The 18,773-nt window shown below is 42.9% G+C and overlaps 3 protein-coding genes across 7 annotated transcripts; 1 reads left to right on the top strand and 2 right to left on the bottom strand.

The window, feature by feature from the left end:
- The first annotated feature begins 128 nt into the window (after positions 1-128).
- Positions 129-9,593, top strand: si:dkey-34d22.1 (discoidin, CUB and LCCL domain-containing protein 1). The gene is made up of 15 exons (XM_026371274.1): positions 129-481; positions 2,833-3,054; positions 3,634-3,771; positions 4,871-4,922; positions 5,005-5,077; positions 5,182-5,315; positions 5,435-5,472; positions 5,680-5,865; positions 6,289-6,401; positions 6,547-6,721; positions 6,814-6,894; positions 7,093-7,186; positions 7,447-7,484; positions 7,570-7,683; positions 8,631-9,593. The coding sequence occupies exons 1-15, from the start codon at positions 379-381 to the stop codon at positions 9,056-9,058; spliced, it is 1,989 nt and encodes a 662-aa protein (XP_026227059.1). The 5' UTR covers positions 129-378; the 3' UTR covers positions 9,059-9,593.
- A 145-nt stretch (positions 9,594-9,738) lies between these two features.
- On the bottom strand, positions 9,739-12,669 carry si:ch211-79k12.2 (C2H2-type zinc finger protein). Of its 2 annotated transcripts, none has more exons than XM_026371277.1 (3): positions 12,469-12,669; positions 12,039-12,303; positions 9,739-11,951 (listed from the first exon to the last, which is right to left on the bottom strand). In XM_026371277.1, exons 2-3 carry the CDS (start codon positions 12,283-12,285, stop codon positions 10,519-10,521), a joined length of 1,680 nt encoding a protein of 559 aa, XP_026227062.1. In that variant the 5' UTR covers positions 12,286-12,303; positions 12,469-12,669; the 3' UTR covers positions 9,739-10,518. The 2 variants fall into 2 exon arrangements, with proteins under 2 accessions (XP_026227062.1, XP_026227060.1); XM_026371275.1 differs by having other exon boundaries at positions 12,473-12,669.
- Positions 12,670-13,763: 1,094 nt separating this feature from the next.
- wu:fe05a04 (zinc finger protein 846) lies at positions 13,764-18,214 on the bottom strand. 4 transcript variants are annotated; one of them, XM_026371270.1, is made up of 4 exons: positions 17,832-18,214; positions 17,111-17,732; positions 15,972-16,933; positions 13,764-15,320 (listed from the first exon to the last, which is right to left on the bottom strand). In XM_026371270.1, the coding sequence occupies exons 2-4, from the start codon at positions 17,697-17,699 to the stop codon at positions 14,493-14,495; spliced, it is 2,379 nt and encodes a 792-aa protein (XP_026227055.1). In that variant the 5' UTR covers positions 17,700-17,732; positions 17,832-18,214; the 3' UTR covers positions 13,764-14,492. The 4 variants fall into 4 exon arrangements, with proteins under 4 accessions (XP_026227055.1, XP_026227056.1, XP_026227057.1 ...); XM_026371271.1 differs by having other exon boundaries at positions 17,111-17,729; XM_026371272.1 differs by having other exon boundaries at positions 17,111-17,704.
- Positions 18,215-18,773: the final 559 nt, after the last annotated feature.

Raw genomic sequence — 18,773 nt, 5'->3', positions numbered from 1 at the left:
AGTGGGAATCTAACCTGCGCTGACTTTTACACTCGCTTACTTCACCATTTTGACAAATCATTGATGGAACAGTGATATAATAATATATGAGACGTGGGCTCAGTGCTGCCATCCCTGCAGTCCACAGTAAATCCAGTATTTCCACCTCCGGCTGGTCTCAGATCAGCACACACGCACCACTAACTCCGCCCATATTTGGGAACGGAATGCTCGGGATCCTGTGATTGAAAGCGCAACGAACCAACGAGAAGCCGGGATCACCCGTGTCCCCTGGCCAATAGGAGCTGAGCAGGACTTTGGAGCAGAACTTTTCCCTGGACCAGAACCTCGGGACCTCGGGGCGCGCGCCTCACTTTCCCATGTGGAGCTCCGGAAACCATGCTCGCAAAGTGCGCAAGCTTCGGGGATGCTGTGAAGTCTCTCGTTGCCGGTTTCTGGATCACCTTCAGCGTCTGTTCCCTAGGTGTTCACGGCCAGGACGGTAAGGAAAGACAACAAATTGTTGACGCTTCTAATAGAGATTCAGTTAAATACCTTGTTGTCCTGCTTCACTGAACGGATCAGCTGCAGGATCAGTAACAGCAGCGGCAGGAGTGCGACACGGTCCAGTAACCAGTCTGTGTTAAATCATCCACTGCATCCAACCTATGCTTACTGCTCTGCTTTTGACTTTCCATACTAACTTCACCATTAGACACATCTGCCTGACAGTGTGGACACGTCCTCCAGCCAGTTCTACTTTAAGAAGTTAATGTAAACATATACCATTAATTCTGTTTGTTAACATCAGTATTAGGAGTCCTTCAAACTGAAGTGGACCACATTTAAACATTTGTTGTCTATGTTTACCTACTGATCAGCTTACCTTTCCCACTGCTTTTTTTTTTCCACTGAAGTCCATATGCCCTATGAATCACAGTGACCACACACACACACACACACACACACACACACACACACACACACACACACACACACACACACACACAAACAGAAAAACAATCCCACAGACTATGACTCCAGCTCTGAGCCTGACCACAAATCTTTTTGTGTCAGTTTTCGTCTGTCTCTGGAGCGTTGGTTTTCCTCACATAAGGAAGATGATTAAATCCGTGGTCAATTATTTATTCTGAATCACCCTCTACTTGCTGGTAGGTATGCAGAGAGCTTTGGTGGAGCCAAGCTATGGGGGGAACATTTCAGCATTGGTGTAATTTGTGATTGACACACAAGACAAGGTGAGACAATGTAGTGACAGGTAGTAAAGGTGAATATCCTGTCTGCTAGTGTGGGCGTGCAAGGACCTGCCAACAGAGCCTCAAGTGGGGAAACACTGTTGCTGGGGTGCTTTTGATTGACTGTCTTCTGTCCCGCCACCCAGTACGACTCCACTTTTCTGTAATTCACCTTCTAAATTTTCCAAACTGGTCAGAACAGGCTGGAGACGTGTACCTTTCTTTATGAAACTTAAAAACAGACTGAAGTAAAACAAAAAAAAAGGGTTCAGTGAACAGGGGAGGATTACCGGCCACCCAGAACTTCCCCAGCAGTGCTGCTTCGCTGTGGCCTCCCACAGGAAGGTGACAGACGCTCTGTTGCCCACAGCTACAATAGGTCGCTGTGGCATTTCCAGGGAATCCTCCGGGGACGTGTGGAGGGGCAGTAACATCCAAAAGGTTTGCGGTGTTAGGGTCTGGAGAGCTGCTGGGAATTAGGGGCACAGCTGATGCAGGATGTGTGTCAGACAGGGTGAGTGGAAGGTCATCCTCTGGTTTCCTCTCAACGTGTCTCCAGGAGCCTTATATGGAAGATAAGGACAGGGATGATGTGCTCGGCTGGACTCTGGTGCCTTTTTCATGTTTTGACCATTCGCGGAACACGTCACCACTTGACTTTTTTTTTTTTTTGAGGGGGTGGATTGGAGGGTTAGGATTTGAGGAGCAAGCACTTATCTCTGTGTGACCACTGTGGGAATTAACTCATTTATTTTCTGTGACCTTCAGGGATGTTAGGCAACCTAAACATCTAAATATTTGTGTGTTCTGGTCCAGTTTATGTGTTAGTCCACACAACTGCAAGTCAAAGGATTGTAAACAACGTTCTAAAAAAACAAAGTTACAATCCATGTTCTTGTCTTATCTCTAAAAAACATAATCTCCAACATTTAGTGACAGATTTTGTATTTAATCCTAGAAGTGTATCTTTTATGACATATCCATTGTACAAATTGTATTTTTTTTTTTTTTTTTTTTAGAGCTCTGAAATTTCCTCATCAGAAGTTGTGTCATCACACAGTTATGATCACAGGAATATAAACATGCCCCGGTCTGCTGTGCATGTTCAGAATATTACTCATCTGTCCTGAATTTTGGATTTGACTAAGCTCTTGATATTGTGTCTATTCAATTAAAATAATCAACGACCAACTGTGCTTGTGTGAATTATGGATTTGATTGAGCTTGAGCTGCTCAGCTGATAAATGCTCTTTTCTTACGGCTGTTTTAGAAATAAAACAGAATAGTTATGTAAAGTATAGCTTTGAATTAGTGGTCTGACAAAATAAACTAAGTTGAACTCAGCATAACTGTTCTTTACAAGAATTCAGGAATTATTTAGTCTGTTACAATGATGATTTCATTTAGCAACACTATCTGCTTTTGCTATTGTCTGCCTTTTTGTGACTAAGATGTTAAGGGAAATGAAATCTTCAAAGTGACTTTTGTATCAGTCCCAGCAATATGTCTCCAACACTGCCTTCATGAGTGGTCAGCGACTTATTTTGATTGTCGTGTTGCTTCTCACAGCCTCCTTACTGTGCTTCTGTGATGTTAGGTAATGGCTGTGGACATACTTTGCTGGGCACTGAGTCTGGCACCTTGGCCTCTCAGAACTATCCAGGCACCTACCCCAATAACATATTGTGTAAGTGGAGGCTTCGGGTGCCAGAATCGCAGACGCTACGACTGCTGTTTGGGGATTTTGACATTGAGAGCAGTCCAGACTGCAGCAACGGCTCTCTTGTGATCACAGATAGGAACGGAGTGCGCCTTCTGGGTAAGCTTGTTTACCTTGTGTTTACAACTTTGATTCCTGATCATGCAGTGTTTTGGACATCACAGACATGCACTCATGTCTCCTGTATCTGTCACTCTTCCAAAATACCTACCATGTCATTACCGACACTCTCCCAGCCATGATTATGGAATACGCACAGGCCTTGTCATTCCTCTGCAGACCAACCCAGGTTCACAGACACGTGCATGTCTTTCAGCTGTGTCTTGAGGGCAGAACATTTTGACACACACCAAAATGAGGTTGGAGAGATAGAGGAGGTAGAAATCATCAGCAGGGCTGCCTTTTATGTTCATTATCAGATTCCACAGAACCTGATATGTGATTTTTATCTTATTTTCTTTGCAGTGTATCTGTTCTTACATGTAGGTTCACCATGTGATAGTCTGCAAGGCTCTGCTCTTTACTGTATAATGGGTTGAGACTAACACAGGTCATTTAAGTCAGCCTGTGTCTTTAATACAAATACATTTATATTATGAAATGTTGTGTTTCTGACAGATTTAATGTGTATTTGTGTTTATGAGCTTGAGCTGAGTTTGTGGTTCTGCATATCCACAGGTCCAGTGTGTGGGAAGTTTGACGCAACACAGAAAAACATGACACTTAAAACCAATGAAGTGACAGTAACTTTCAAGTCAGGCTTACACCGCTCGGGACGTGGGTTTCTACTGTCCTATGCCACAGACCAGTATCCAGGTATGACAGCAGTTTATCTACTCTGATTTAAACCGTGCTGGTAAACTGTTTGTTACGTCTTGTAACTTAATTTCTGCAGCGTCTGAGTTGGTGTAGTAAGACTGTGTGTGATGTGTTGACTGTTGTGTTTAGTGCTCATGTTGACCATGTGTCTTACAGCTAGAAATGTGTGACTTGTAGTTTGAATTGAATCATTTACAGGTTTGCACCGGTGTAATTTTAACACCAGAGTCTGTGTGAATATTTGTCTTTGTGAACGCGCACTGGTGTGTCGATGGGGTTTGCGAGCGTATGAGTCACTGCTTATTGGCATTCATCCTCCGTCGCTATCTTTGCTCTGGCGTGTTTGCTCAGAAAGCAGGAGTCAGACTTCTCTCAGGCTGAATGGAGGGAGGCCTCAGGCTTCAGTCTGTCATTTGGAGTGGCTGGATTTCTTTTTCACCCTCCCACCCCCCCACCCCCTCCTCAACTTCTTCGGCATATTAACCACTGCGAGCCCACTCCCACCAAAGCATCTTAACTGAGAAGCGGTTGATTTTGCAGCTATAAAGTCCACAGATTGTTCCGTCTGTGTTTGCCGGTGCTACAACTGACTCTAGTGTGTGTGTGTGTGTGTGTGTGTGTGTGTGTGTGTGTGTGTGTGTGTGTGTGTGTGTGTGTGTGTGTACATGTCTATATTTAGGGATAGTTTCCTTTTCTGGGGATGGAGTCATCTGTCCTGTACAGTATGCATCATAGTTTCCTGTTTTTTACTCGGTTGTTTATGAAATCCAGCAGTGTCTGGAGCCAATACCATGTTCAGACATACAAACCAGTGTCTGTTAACTGGGATCACATGAGATCCATTTGCTGCACTGTGACAAAGTCACAGTAACAAAGGGCTTAGTCACATCAACAGTGATGACCACTCACCCCCTAATGCTGGTCTGCTGGGCCGTCTCACACTGAATCTGTTTGTGTGTGGTGTAGTGATGGCAGGTGGTATTATGTAAACCCAAGAAACCACATCATACTTCAGCTCCACATGTACACACTGTTTAAGAAATGTGACATTATTTTCATTGATAACATATCTCTGAATTGTTTTTTGCCGTTACAGATCTTGTTTCGTGTTTACAGCGAGGATCTCATTTTAACTCGCCACTTTTTAGGTAAATCAACTTTTCCCGCTATAGAATCAGCTGGAATGGATCAATGTTTGTGTTCCTTACGTGCTGTTCTGTCATTTCTCAGTGTCTACTGCCCTGCCGGGTGTAAAAATGTGACAGGGGATGTGTCGGGGAACTCTGAGCAGGGTTACAGAGATGTAAGTACACCACGTTTCATTAGGTGGAGGTGTATTATGCTTTTTGATTCAATTCTATATCTATTCAAGATCTGAAAGTGCCATATATTTGTCTCCTGGTGCAGACTTCAGTCCTGTGCAAGTCAGCTGTCCATGCCGGAGCTACAGCTGATGGTCTCGGGGGTCGTATCACTGTGACCCGTGAGAGAAGTCTTACACTCTATGAATCCACATTTGCCAATGGCATCCTTTCTAAAATGTGTGTTGGCTTTTATGTATTCAAAAAATAAAAATGAGAGATGGCAATAATGTCACAGAGGCTGCTATGTAGCTCCAAGTACTGACCTTTCAACTCTTGTGACCTCACCTCTTTGACAGGGGATCGTTATCTGAAAAGAAGCTGCTCTTTAGCCAAGGTACGAGCCAGACATTCTGAACATCTATAAGCATTAATTTCTGTCACTGTGGAATAAAAATCAAATCATTTATGCATTTCCGTGAACACGTGTCGGCACATGATTTATAGTCAAGTGACTAATGCTGCTGTATATAAATACCCTTTGTACAGTATTACATAATGAACCATCTTCCTCAGTCTGTGACTTTCTCTGCTCTCTGAACAGAATGCAACAACATCCTGACTGTTTCTGCTTTGAATGCCTCATCTTTCTGGAACAAAAACGGTCAAGAGCACCGAGTGTTCTGGTCCTCCAGAGGCACAGATTCAGAGCTCCCAATCTGGGCAGCAGACAGTAATGATCTGAAACCTTGGGTGGAGCTGGAGCTAAGTGAACGAAGCAAAATCACAGGTATGTTCAATTCTGTATAGGTCTTATATTTAGTTTTTATTCCAGGATTGAAAAGAAAACTCTTCACACATGCACACAGAATATGTGTAGTAATCCACCACTATAACTAGTCCCCAACACCTTTTTTCCCTATATCAGTAAAGTTTGCTAATATCTACACAGTTCCTAGCTGTTGCTATTACCAGTTTTTAAATGTTTACATATTTACAAGAAAGGACTGGGGGAGGAAATGTACATATTATTTGTAGATGGACTAACGTATTATTGTTTTTTGCCTTTTGACACTAAGAAAAATGTTGAATATCACAAGACTTATTTTTCCTGGCTACATTTTTTTAATGGAATTTCAAACAGTGTATTAGCATTTTAATTTCCACAGTTTCTCGCTGCTCTTAAATGTTGACTCATGTTCTCTTCTCTCAGGAATAATAACAAAAGGATCAAGTGAGCGCTACATAGAATCCTACATTCTTCTCTATAGCAAAGACAGAAAGAATTGGAAACCTTACAAAAGTGCACTGAGCAAAGAAAGAAAGGTATCTAATCATATAGTAACCACTAATGTTCAACTCGTGTTTTCTGTTGTCGGCCCCCATCAGTCAAACTGAGCTGATGTGAGTTTATACTTTACGCTTCCTGGTCTTCTCTGTGAATAAGTAACTTGGTTGTTATGGTTCCCAGCTGTTTCAGGCCTACACTGATGGTCACCTCAGGGTGCTCAACAGCTTGTTTCCTTCTGTGGTGGCACGATTTGTTCGGCTGCAGCCAGTGAGCTGGCACGGCAGAGCTTCAGCTCAAGTCCAAGTCCTGGGCTGTCCTGTTGCCAAATTCACACCAACGTCTCCCTCAGCCAGAGGTACGCATTAGCTACCGGTCCACAGGATTCAACACAGTTTGTTTACCAGCTGTTTGTTTCTTATGGTAGTTTTTTCTGCCCCGTCCCAACAGAGTCTCCGTCTACTACGGATATTAGCATGAGTACAACGCACCCAAGCCCCTCTCCAAACACTCCAGTTTTATCAAGAATGGGTATGTACTAATTCATCTATATGTGCACAGTGACAGGGAATGACAGGCTATTTGAGGAGGGATATTGGTCACATCAGTAAATACAATGCAGTATGTCCTGTAGCTCTCACATTCAACATTGTGTACAATGCAATAAACTGCATTCCTTCCTCACATGAGTACAACTGTTGACTTACTCAGACACATGCACTCTTGTAGGCTCCAGTCAGCCAATAATAGTAGCAGTGGGGGTGGTCCTGGGGCTGATAATGTGCGGGAGCTGTTTGTTGGCTGGAATCTGGTGGAACCGAAGGTACTGTATTATAATAAATACTGTTGTGTACTTTTTAAAATTTTCTATGTGCATTTTGCACATTTTAAATTTAGATTTAAAACAACTGGATGCAACCATTGAACTTATTCTTGACTGATCTGGTGATTATCTGTAGATGTACTGCTTAACTGTTAATCTGTTATCTTCTCAAATACTACATTTTATTTAACAGAATTAAGTTTAAAAATATTCTGTGATTAATGTATTAATGCCTTGTTGTCATCTCTTACTCCGTATAGGAAAAAAGATTCACAAATGAAGTATTCTTTGCCCACACGTAAGTCAAGTGCTCTTTAAACCTTCCAGTATGTTTCAATCCTCTGCTAAAAAGCCTCAGAACATGTGTGTTTGTGTGTCTATAGGTTGTCAGACCTTCCAGGCAAAGAGTCTGTCCACCCCCTGTCCACAATCACAGCTTATCTCTTACCCACTGGAGCGAAATGTCCATGACGCTCTACCTGTTCCTCCTCTCAATGGTGAGAATTCCTAGAAATATTTCTTGGCATTCAAAAAGAACCATCAGCTGCTGCCTTGTCACTACTTTTTATTCATAGCCCTTTAAGATTTGAACAGTCATTCAAAAATTGTCCCTCTCCTTTATTCCTGTTACCAGTCTGTGACTTCAGTGGTCAGTTTGCCTGTCAGGCCTGGTGTGAGCTGCTCAGACAGCTATCTCCCTGGGCTGTCCATTCTCCCTCCCGGCTCAGCCCATCACCCAGTCGCAGTATAAACATTCCTTTCTTTGGTCCACAGAGCTTCTCTGAAAGAGACCCTTTAATTGGAGCTCGATAAAGGGTGCTCCCCCCACCCCTCTACCACCAGTCCTTTCTCTTCCTCCCCCCCTCCATCCCCTTCACCACTGCCTCACTGAGACTTCCAGTGATAAACAAGACAGAGGGGCAATGCTAAGACAATCACAGCCTTCACTAAAAGCTTGTCTAATTAAAATAGCCCTAGCCGGAGGGTTTCTGTGGAAGGTCTAGGCCTCCCACACCACAGCCTCTCCAGCTTTGGCAATGTAGGGTCACTCTCAGCACCTGTCCCTGTGATCAGAAGGGAGGTTGTTGGTGGCCAGGCAGCTCATGCCTGGGCTCAGCATTGGCAGAGTATGGGACTGCTGTGGAGTAGAAAAGAAGCATTCTTGCTGCAATTTCCCAGAAATTGCATCACAAAATGTAAATAAGCAGTTTTCACAATAGAGGAAGAATGCCACTATATGTGTTAGTGGGCGATGCAGCAATGCTTTAAATCTCCAATGCCTCAGTTTTTTTTTTTTTTTGCTGAGACCAGTATGTTGTTGATCGCCCACATATACTGTATGTGTACTTGAGTTACAAACATGTTTCATGCAGATTTTGGCTGTTTGCCAGTTTTTTAGTTCAAATTAATAGAAATATATCTGTATATTTATTCATCTTTCCAGACTATGCATTGCCTGCTGCTGCAGCTAATGGACATAAGGTCAGGTCAACATTTAGACCCTCATCAGATGAGGACTACACCACCCCATTCACCTTGAGCCATTATGACATTCCTGGTGACCTGCCAGAATATGCTGAGCCACTTCCCCCAGAGCCCGAGTACGCCACCCCATTCAACGAGCAGCCATCTGAGTCCAACCCGCCAACTTTGACTGGGATCCTTCACAGCAAAACACACGGACCTCCCATACAGGCAGCTGCCAACGGTGCCAACGCACAGTACGACTGCCCCTCACACAGGGTGTTGTCCAACGGCTACTGCACTCCTGCTCTACACGCCAACGGCCCTCGACCAGCCAGTGCAGTCTATGCTGAGCCCAAGTCATGTGACTCTTTACTACAGAAGCACACGTATGAGAAGCCTTTGTGAGCACTTAAAACGCAGAAGTAGAAGAGAGAAAAACAAATACTGAGCTAAAAATGTGCATCAGGATCAGAGGACTCATGATCTCCAGTGCTGGACAGTGTTTGCAATGTGGACTAATCCTGACAGAGCTGAACGGCCAGGGAGTGATTTACACAAAAACTGAGGGCCACTGTGCAAATATGGGTTTACTGCTCAGAATACAAAATAATCTGAGAACCATACAGACACAGGCGGCTCCTTCAAGGATTTATATAGCTGTACAGTGAAAAGCTCAGTTGTGTCTCAGAGAAACTGTTTATTGATGCAATGTTTAATCACAAGTTGCACTTTCAGAAAACACATACAGGAATGTATGCTTCTGTCTATTTAACAAGTTAATGCAAACATTTCAATATGTTACTGCTCTGTACTGTATGTTACATGTTCTCACAAAACATTGTATTAACAGTGTAAAATTGTAATATTATGTAAAAGCAAACAAAAAAAAGGAAACAACAAGCACTATTAATAGCACACTAATAAAATGGTAAAGATTGTTGCTATGACCGTATATAACCACTAGGTGGTTCTCTTGAGGTTTGAGCATTTCAAAAAATGGATTGTCTAATTATTTGGTGAATCTCATTCCACAGATGAATGTTGTCTTTTTTCTAATATACATATTTCTAAAGTAACAAACATTTGTTTGTTGGTTGGATGATAAATAATTGGATTAAAGGACATGGAAAAAGGCACAGCAGGCAAAGTGGATGCTGTGATTCAATCTACTGCAGTGTCCTTCAGCAAAGCACAAGCTGCAGGAGCTGTTACCGTGTTGTTGTTACCACCAGCCTGGAAAATGAGACAGTGTCTCACTGTGAGGGGTTTAGAGTATCACAAAACCTTAACACTCAAAGAAAGCCAGTGTGTGGCTGTTGTGTGTGTCGGGTTTGTAACACTTTATCTTCACTGGATTTTCTTTGGGAAAAAGTCTTTAACAGATTAAATTATTAAATAATTTAAACAAACCGATGGGACACACTGATCACCTTAAAGAAAATTGATGATAGAAATTTGTACTTTTTTCTACTATAAGGCATTTTGTATAATAAGAGTGGCAGTGTTTGTCCTTAATATCTGAAGCTTTATCTAAAAAAACTATTTGGTAGGTTTTGTCGTGTCATGTTTGAGTTTAAATTTGCTATAATATCACATGAACACAACATATCCCACTGCTTAATAAGGCACAATAAAACAACTGTGTTATCTAAGTATGAACTTTTATCAAAGCATTAATCAAAAAACACTTTTTTTGATTGGATTTCTCCTTTATATCTATTAAAATGTTAATAATTGTGTAATTGAAATACTTCCAGTCTATAGCAACTCAAACACTATATGTACTGCAGATTTGATATTGTAGTGTTGAGCTCCGTACTGTATCAAGACCATCAATAATTTTTCCACTGTTATTCTGGACTCTCTCAATTGTGTTTAACTCTCTCCTCTGCCTCCCCTTCCTCATCCTCTCTCCCCTCAGAGGAGTAGTGCATCAGAGTCTGATGTCTGTTCCTTGACGGGGCATCTTTAAAACGCAGGCCACAGTCTTCGCATGCATACAGCAGCCCCTCTCTGTTTCCACCGGGGTTTCCTCCCTCTGACTGAGCAGCAGTCGACGCAGGGGAATTTCTGGAATTCAGTGCTGTATGCGAGTTGCTGTCTGGGCTGTTAGGTGTATTTAGGTCAATGCGAGCAGATGGAAAATTCCTTGGACGTCCAGGTGGATAACCGCGGCCTGCTGGTGCACGATATGCATCCCCAGTTCCAGCTTCAACGGCATGTTCAGAAGCCAGTCCGTGAACTGTGCGGTAGTGAAAGCGGATCCCAGAACGGTTGGAGAAGCCCTTCCCACAGACACTACATATGAAGGGTCTCTCTCCTGTGTGTATGCGGGTATGGATCTTCAGAGCCCCAGACTGGGTAAAGCATTTGCCACACTGGTTGCAGCGGTAAGGCTTCTCTCCTGTGTGGGTCCTCTGATGGGCCCGGACACCTGCAAGATGGGGAAACCCTCTGCCACAGAAGCCACAGGAGTATGGCCTTTCCCCTGTGTGGATCCGCCTGTGGATCTTCAGGGCCCCCGATTGGCTAAAACTCTTTCCACAGTCAGAGCAGGTGTAGGGCCGGGCACCAGTGTGCACATTGAGGTGGATGCGAAGGTTGCTGTGTGAGTTGAACGCCCTGCCGCACTCCGTGCAGAGGAAGCCAGAGGGTTTGTGTGCGTGCTCAGATCGCTGATGCTGCAGCAGCTGAGACGGTCTGGAAAAAGAAGCAGCACAGTGCATGCAAGGATGCAGCGACAGCGTGGCTGACGCCGTCCTGCCTCTCTCCTCTTCTTGATGTGTTGGTCTGTGCTGGAGGTGGCAGGTGGGAAAGGAGTGTTGGCAGGACAAGCAGGGAAAAGAACCAGAGAGCTGCCCTGAGTGAGAGCGGGCAAGCTGAGGGCAGGTAAAACAAGAAGTTATAGGGCAGTGGTGATGATGGAAATGATGGTGGGCGTGAGAAAATGGGGCGTCGGTGCCATCCTGGTGGTTCAGGATCTGAGTGCGGTGACAGCACAAGCAAGGAAACATTGACAGATGGGGCATGGTGCCCGAAGACACTCTGGAAGGAGGACTTTCTGAGTTCTGATCCGGGCTCTGCGTTCCTCTGTCTGCATCCTGCCTTTGTGGTCGGACCGGCGGCCTGGTTTTCGGCTCAGATGTGGTCGTGCTGCTTGGTTCAGTAAGGTCTTTAATGTGACATCCTGCATCCGAGCTCGCCGATAAGGACGAAGATTGTCTGGGTTTTAAAGTCTCAAAGGAGGATGGAGAGGCAGAGTAGGGGCAGCCGGGGCATGTGCAGGCATGATGCACCTCTAAAATAAGAAGGAAGAAACCATTACCATGGTTACTATGCATTTCTTTGCAAAAGGGTTGAAACTATACATAAATTGAGCTCTCACCTTGTGCTCTGACTCTGGTGTCTTCCTTCCTCTGCGCTGCCCCAGGCTGGATGTGTCGGCTCGTCTCTGCCACTCTCTTCTCTTGGGCAGGAGGAGGTCGCTGGAGGGGTTCAAGTGAAGAACCTTTGAACCCCAGAGCAGCAGTACCTCCGCCAGCCACGCCCCATGCTGCATTAAGCACATCTGGCTGATCCTTCAGGATGTTTCCAGATGTGATAAGGTCACCAATAAACTGATGCATCTCCATCCAAGAGCACTGAGCGCGCTGCAGGATGTAGACAGTACACAAAGCATTAGTCTGCACATCATCAGCTCAAGACAAACTGTGCTCCACCAGTACAGATTTAATTTAATAACTGATTGTGAAACTATTTCTATCCTCTCATAACGTTAAATCGTTTTAGCTCGATTAAATCAGGGGGTCGCTTACGTACAATGTCGCTACACTTCTCTTTGTCCATGTATTAAAGCAAACGCTGCTGCTGGCGACACAACGACGACTCCGTGTTATATCAACGATTTCAATAATTCAGACGCTGGGTTCAAAATAATAAAATCAACCACAGACGCACATGGTTCCCGTTACATTGTTAAAGATCTACTGGAGCCTTCTCCTGTTTTAACACATCCCGTCAACAAGCGTCGACAATGTATTTCCGGGTTTTTGGAATCATGTGACAGGAGTTGTAGTTTTTTTTCCACCTAGTTTTTCGTTTATTTAATAGAAAAACAATAATAATTATTTTTAATAGAGAATGATATTAAGTAACAGGGAAATTAAAATTAATTTAAATAAAAAAATATTTTATTAACAAATTAGAAATTAACAGGTCAATTTGGGACAATTTCGGCGTTTAAAATTAGTTGTAGCATAATGTTTAATCATGAAAAGTGGTTTATCTGGAAAGGACAGTTTAAATGGACACAGTAGGTGTTAATGGACAACTCCACATCTATAAAGTAAATATAGTATTTTTTACATTTATTTTACATTTGTAGTTACTTGTTAATTTGCAGATGCTGATTCTCAGTGCAAATACTGTCTATAATAAGTCAGTAGACTACTACTGTACTGATTAACCATCTGCCAGGACATGAATAGTTATTTTTTTCCTTGAAGTATTGGAAGTGGCACTTGCGACTTGTAGTGGAGTACTTTCTTAGGCAACTACTTGCACTTTTACTTGATTATTAAGTTTGTGTACTTGTGCCACCTCTGCATTTATGCATGAAGTATTTGTCAATAATTACATCTAGACTGCATGTTAATCCTAACCTAACTGTGTCACTGGAGTGTTGGAGCCCATCCGAGCCCCTGTCATTGGGCGAGAGGCAGGGAACACCCTGAAATCAATTTTGCTTTAAATTTTACTAACTAAAAATGTCATGAAATCACATAATCAAGGCTGTAAAGCTTTTCTGCTGGGTAATGAATAATGAGATACAGTTGTTGGTTTTATGGTCAAATCAAAGTTAATCCAGTTTTAATTATATAGCCGTGTTTTACAAGTCACACATTTACCTCATATAGTTAAACTCTAAACTTTAATAGCTTTTTTTCTAAACAACCCAAGCTGAAAATCACCAGCAAGATACACAAGAACACACAGGACTCATATATGAGGTTCTTCCCCTCTGTCTCAAACACACAAACATATTGTACTGATAGTGCTGATAGAAGAATAAAAACCTGAATAACAAAATAAAATATCAACTCATCTTGCATCAAGGACAAATGTTTATTTGCCTTTAGAAAAACATCAAAAGATACCTGCAGACCATGAAGATTCAGCAACTGTAAATCACAAGGGGACATTATGTCATATTACTGATTCGTACCATTATTTGCTTCAATAAAATATTTAACATAGTACTAAAGGTCAAGTGTGTATACACACACATACACAAAAAAAAAACATTGCTTCAAGTTTGTCAGCTAAATACTAACAAATCCAGTGTTTTTATTACACTTAATACACATTAATAAACCTAAGAATATATTTTCCCCACACTCAAATATATAAAGATAGAAATTAGGAAAATATTTAATGCTGTGAGAAATGCTGCACAATATTGCATAGACTTTCAGACTTTTACAGTACCATTTTGCTTAAATGGCCCAAGCCACAAGCTTTATCCAAAAAGTGAGTGAAACAAATGCTATAAAAAGCAAGAACTTGGATTTTTTTTTTTTTATGATAAAAAAATTATAATAAAAAAATGTTTTACCCTAAAACAAAAGTCATAGCCAAGAAGTAATGACACTCTTCAAGTCTATTCATGATTATGGGGGAACATTCTGCCATGTCATAACCTAATACCTGTAGATGTAGTAATTAGACACAAATATATACAATTGTCATTAGTCTGTATACCGTACTGTCACCGCCATAGTTGGCTTCTGTGACAGTGGGAATGTAAGTTTCATTCTCTTTCTTCTTCCCTCACTGAATTTTATTTGTCTGTATCAGCACAGGCAGGTTGTAAAACATCCACTTCCATTTTAATTTCTTTTTCCAAGCTCCCGTCTGTACTCTGGAAGTACCTGGATGACCACAAATCAGAATTAGAACATGGAGAATTAGGCTCTTTCTTAACATTCATCGTTAGTCCCGGGGATGCTGTGCTGTACGTTGTGAGATCAATGGGATCCATTTTCAGCTGCTTCACTTTAGAATGTGCTTCTCCGGGTTTTGTTTTAACAACTGCTTCTCTTTCAGTGCCATTGCCTGCTCCTGAGATCTTAAATTCTTCTGGCTCACCTTTAATAGGAAGAAGGGGAATGTTGTTCAGAGCATACTTAGATGAGTTGCACTTCATAGATAAATCCAGAGGTGCTTCGCGTTCTGGATCCTGTTTAATCCCCGTTACCAAATCCTGAGGGGTGCTTAGCGGGACTCCAAAAGCAGAGTTCACGCCGAGCTGTCCGTTACTTGGAACAGGTGAGAGAGCCACTTGAGGCTGAACCTGCATAGCTGATACTGGTAATGTCTGAGGGATTCCAGATGCAAGCGCCATGTCATTTGTTTGAGTTTGGCAAACTGGAAGAAACAAGACGAGATTAACGCCAGGAGGAGGCTGTTTGTCAAGGGTTAGCTTCCATAGGCCATCTGATTGGCCAGAGTTAGTGGACACACCCTCTGTCATAGTTTCAGGACTAATAGAGTCTTTAACAGGTGGATCAGGGTTATCTGAAAGAGAATGAGGCATATTGACCGGGATCACTGGACTTGGTGTCTCAGATGAAGAGCTCTTTGAGGCTTGGCGTTTCTTCTGAGTGCTCTAAAATGGAAAAATATAATAAAAAAATGTTGAAAAATATGAATGAATTATACAAAACACTAGTGTGAAATGTCAATATAACCAATGTTTGGGGAAATACACTTATTATTTTTCTTTCCAAGGAGTACTTAGATGTCACATCTGTACAACTTAGCTTAGGACAAAGAACCAAAAACAGATAAACCTTTTATAATCCTTGGTTAAGTACTTGTTACACACCTGCTCACAAAACATGGAAACTGTTATGATTATTCATATAGACAAATATAAAGAACTATGTTTCTGCTGCTGCATTTAAACAATATAAATAGCGATTAAGGCCTAAATATAAACAAACCAGCATACTAATGTGCAAATACTCCAGAGGAAGAGTTTCTGCCCTCAATGGTAATGCTAGATGGAATTATTTTATTGTTCATAATAAATGAAGAGAACAAGCACAGCTAAAGGTTACCTAGCTCACGCAGTTTTCATATCTCTATATGCTGATTTTCATAAAGTTCAAAGTCATCAATCAAAGTTGATTTTATCACACTGAAATAAAAGCAATGGCTGAAAATGTGCTTTATAAAATGGGAGACTAGAGTGTAAAGCATAGGATTTAGGTTTTATGCAGGTAAAAACACTGGTATAGTCCTGTCCTAAACTCACAGCAGGCTGAGGGGTCTGTCCACAGGTCTTCAGGTGGCTGTTGTAGTTTTGTTGGTGGGGAAAACCCAGTCCACAGCTCTGACAGAGGCAGGGTGACTGGCCGGCATGGCCACCCATGTGGGACATTAACAGCAAGGCTGACCGGAACCCCTTCCCACATTCAGCACATTTGAGCACCCTCTGATGAGCCCCAGCGTGTTTCTTCAGCTCTTCCTTAGTGTCAAACCTCTGTCCACACTCCAGACATCTAATCTCGTCCCCTTTTGGCTCCTGATTCCCCCAGCAGCCGGTGTCCTTTTTGTGCCGCTGGAAGTCCTCCTGATTGAGAAACTCTCGCAGACATGCCACACAGTGAATGCGCTGGGGCTCACACTTGTGTTGACGGTACAGCTTCGCCAGGCGGAAGTGACAGCGGCATCGTACACAAGTGTAAGGCAGCAAACCAAGATGGGAGAAGCTGTGTCTCAGGAGGGCATTCTTCTTGGTAAAGATCTTTGTGCAATCAGTGCATTTAAAATTGCGATAGCATGTCTTCTTGCGGTGTCGCGCGAGGGACTTTGGAGAAGAGAAATTGCGGCCACATTTTTCACATACAACATCCAGCATGCATTTTTGTAACTGCACATGATATTCACACGCCTTGAGGGAAGTAAACACACGCTTGCACCGGTCACACTCGTAAAATTCATCCTCAAAGTGAGTCTTTGACAGATGGTCTGTCAGAGCCTCCTGGGATGCAAAACCCCTCCGACAGATGCGACACCTGAGACGATCCACTTTGGTCTGGGCGTGCGTGCGCAGGTGGACGCGGTAGCTGAAACTCTGGCAGAAGCGTTTCCCACACTCAGCACAGCAGTATGGGCGTGCTCCCGTGTGTAAGTTCATGTGGTCCTGGAGCTTGAATTTGGAGGACAGCTGGAGATCACAGACACTGCAGTGGTAGTTGCCTGAATGACCAGACTCTGTGGAAAAAATTAAGGAAATTAAAATTGGAAATATACATCATATATAATATATATATATCCTCATCCAGGTCTTAGTTATCCCAAAGGTGCTATTCAGGACTTTCATGTCCAGTTGCCACTGAACAGCATTTTTGGAATAAACTACTGCATGCTAACGAAGTGAATAAGTCATACCATCATCTAGCCCTTCCTCTTCCTCATCATCATCTTCCTCGTCAACCTCTTCTTCCTCATAAACCTCTGAAACGTCACTGTCGTCTGACTCATCGTCCACATCCTGCTCCATCTCTGCTGAACCCTCGTGCTCCGTGTCTCCATCACCATTATCTTTCTGTCCGTGATCCTCCTCTGCAGTTGTGAGCTTTGGACCGTCTGTGGATTCGAGTCCAGCGGTGGGTTCATCTGCTGTGGGCTCTGACACTTCAGACACTGCAGTCTCTTTGGCAGCTTGGTCATCTTGTGGAGTTTGTGCAGGACTTAAGGGTTTACAAGGTAATGAATCTGGAAGAGGTGAATCCACCGTGGCTTGTTGAATATCTGAGGTCTGCTTTGCTGCACCAGCTCGTTCTCCATCAAATGACTCTCCGCCTTTGACCAGCAGCCTGCGTGTGGCTGAGAGTGAAGCGGGAGCACGGCTGGGCGAGAAGGAGCCATCAGATGTGGAGCGACGAGCTGTTTCTCTGACCGAGCTCTCCTGCGGCTGCAGGATGTCTGGAAACCCCAGCTCCGTTAGCTGGATATCAATAGTGTACTCAATGGACATGACTGCTGGGTGAGGAGATCGACAGAGGTTCTACTATCATGTGGTGACAACAACAGAAAGACAGTTTGCGTTTAAGATATTTATCAATATGTTGGGTAGGTAATCCTATCACAAATATCCATGTCACCTTACCTGTCGAGCGACCACATCTATGGCAATTCTTCAGTCTCTTCCTTTCCCTTTTTTCCCGTATATTTTACATAAGTTGGCAGAACACTTTTATACGGAAATCCACTTACGACACACCGCACGACGCGGTTCACCTCGCTCACCTGGCAGGAGGAAATAATGGGGAAGCGTGGCTTCAGAGAGACAGTGAGACAACAAGCTTCCCCTTCGCTGTGAGCCTTTTATCTCGAGGCTAAACGCGCAATTTGTACAAGATGAAAACACAACCAGTCGATCCACACGACGTGGGGATAGAGCGACTGACGATGAGCTAGCTACAAACTCGCACATCAGGATGATACAGGTTGAAATAAAAAAAAAAGGAAAACAAATGAAGCTCCGCACGGAGAGGACGAGCGCCCCCAGCGTCCTGGAGTGGTACTGCATGTCCCAGCAGCACAACAACAGCACAGGTATCCCTGTTTTCACCAACATCATCATCCACGATCACCACTAATGGACGGATTATAAGACTCTGATTCTTTGCATCTTATTTTACATGTTTTGTTTTGATTGAATTTGATTTAAAACAAGCACATACCAGCAGCTTTTTCTTCCACAAATGCTCCCGTCCAGGGACCCATGTTGGCATGAGAGCCCTGGCTGTAACTCATTAAGTAATCTAAGTAAGTACACGTATAGTATTATAAGGTACCTTGAAATTTCCTGGGTATTTGTTTTATTATTCATACAGTGCATCCAAAAAGTATTCACAGTGCTTAACCTTTTCCACATTTATGTCACAGCCTTATTCCAAAATGGATTCAATTCATAATTTTCCTCAACATCTACAAACAATACCCCAAATCTTTGCAAAGTTATGAAAAATAAACAGTATATTATATTATTGAGTATGATTGGTACAAGCTTGGCACCTATTTTTGGGCAGTTTCTCCCATTCTTCTT

Source organism: Anabas testudineus, chromosome 16 (genome assembly GCF_900324465.2).
Source record: "Anabas testudineus chromosome 16, fAnaTes1.2, whole genome shotgun sequence".
NCBI classification, from domain to species: domain Eukaryota; kingdom Metazoa; phylum Chordata; class Actinopteri; order Anabantiformes; family Anabantidae; genus Anabas; species Anabas testudineus.
The sequence above is the reverse complement of the archived record's forward strand: the minus strand, read 5'-3'. Positions and strand labels throughout refer to the sequence as shown.

Bases quoted from the DNA above. Each gene is read 5' to 3' on its own strand.
- si:ch211-79k12.2 (XM_026371275.1), bottom strand. From the start codon at position 12,499: ATGGACAAAGAGAAGTGTAGCGACATT. The intron at 12,304-12,472 runs GTACGTAAGCGA...TACATCCTGCAG, and splicing joins AAGAGAAGTGTAGCGACATT to CGCGCTCAGTGCTCTTGGAT. The intron at 11,952-12,038 runs GTGAGAGCTCAA...TTCTTATTTTAG, and splicing joins CACCAGAGTCAGAGCACAAG to AGGTGCATCATGCCTGCACA.
- si:dkey-34d22.1 (XM_026371274.1), top strand. From the start codon at position 379: ATGCTCGCAAAGTGCGCAAGCTTCGGGGATGCTGTGAAGTCTCTCGTT. The intron at 4,923-5,004 runs GTAAATCAACTT...GTCATTTCTCAG, and splicing joins TTTAACTCGCCACTTTTTAG to TGTCTACTGCCCTGCCGGGT. The intron at 6,722-6,813 runs GTACGCATTAGC...CCGTCCCAACAG, and splicing joins AACGTCTCCCTCAGCCAGAG to AGTCTCCGTCTACTACGGAT.
- wu:fe05a04 (XM_026371270.1), bottom strand. From the start codon at position 17,699: ATGTCCATTGAGTACACTATTGATATCCAGCTAACGGAGCTGGGGTTT. The intron at 16,934-17,110 runs GTATGACTTATT...TTTTTTCCACAG, and splicing joins AGAGGAAGGGCTAGATGATG to AGTCTGGTCATTCAGGCAAC. The intron at 15,321-15,971 runs GTGAGTTTAGGA...TTTCCATTTTAG, and splicing joins GACAGACCCCTCAGCCTGCT to AGCACTCAGAAGAAACGCCA.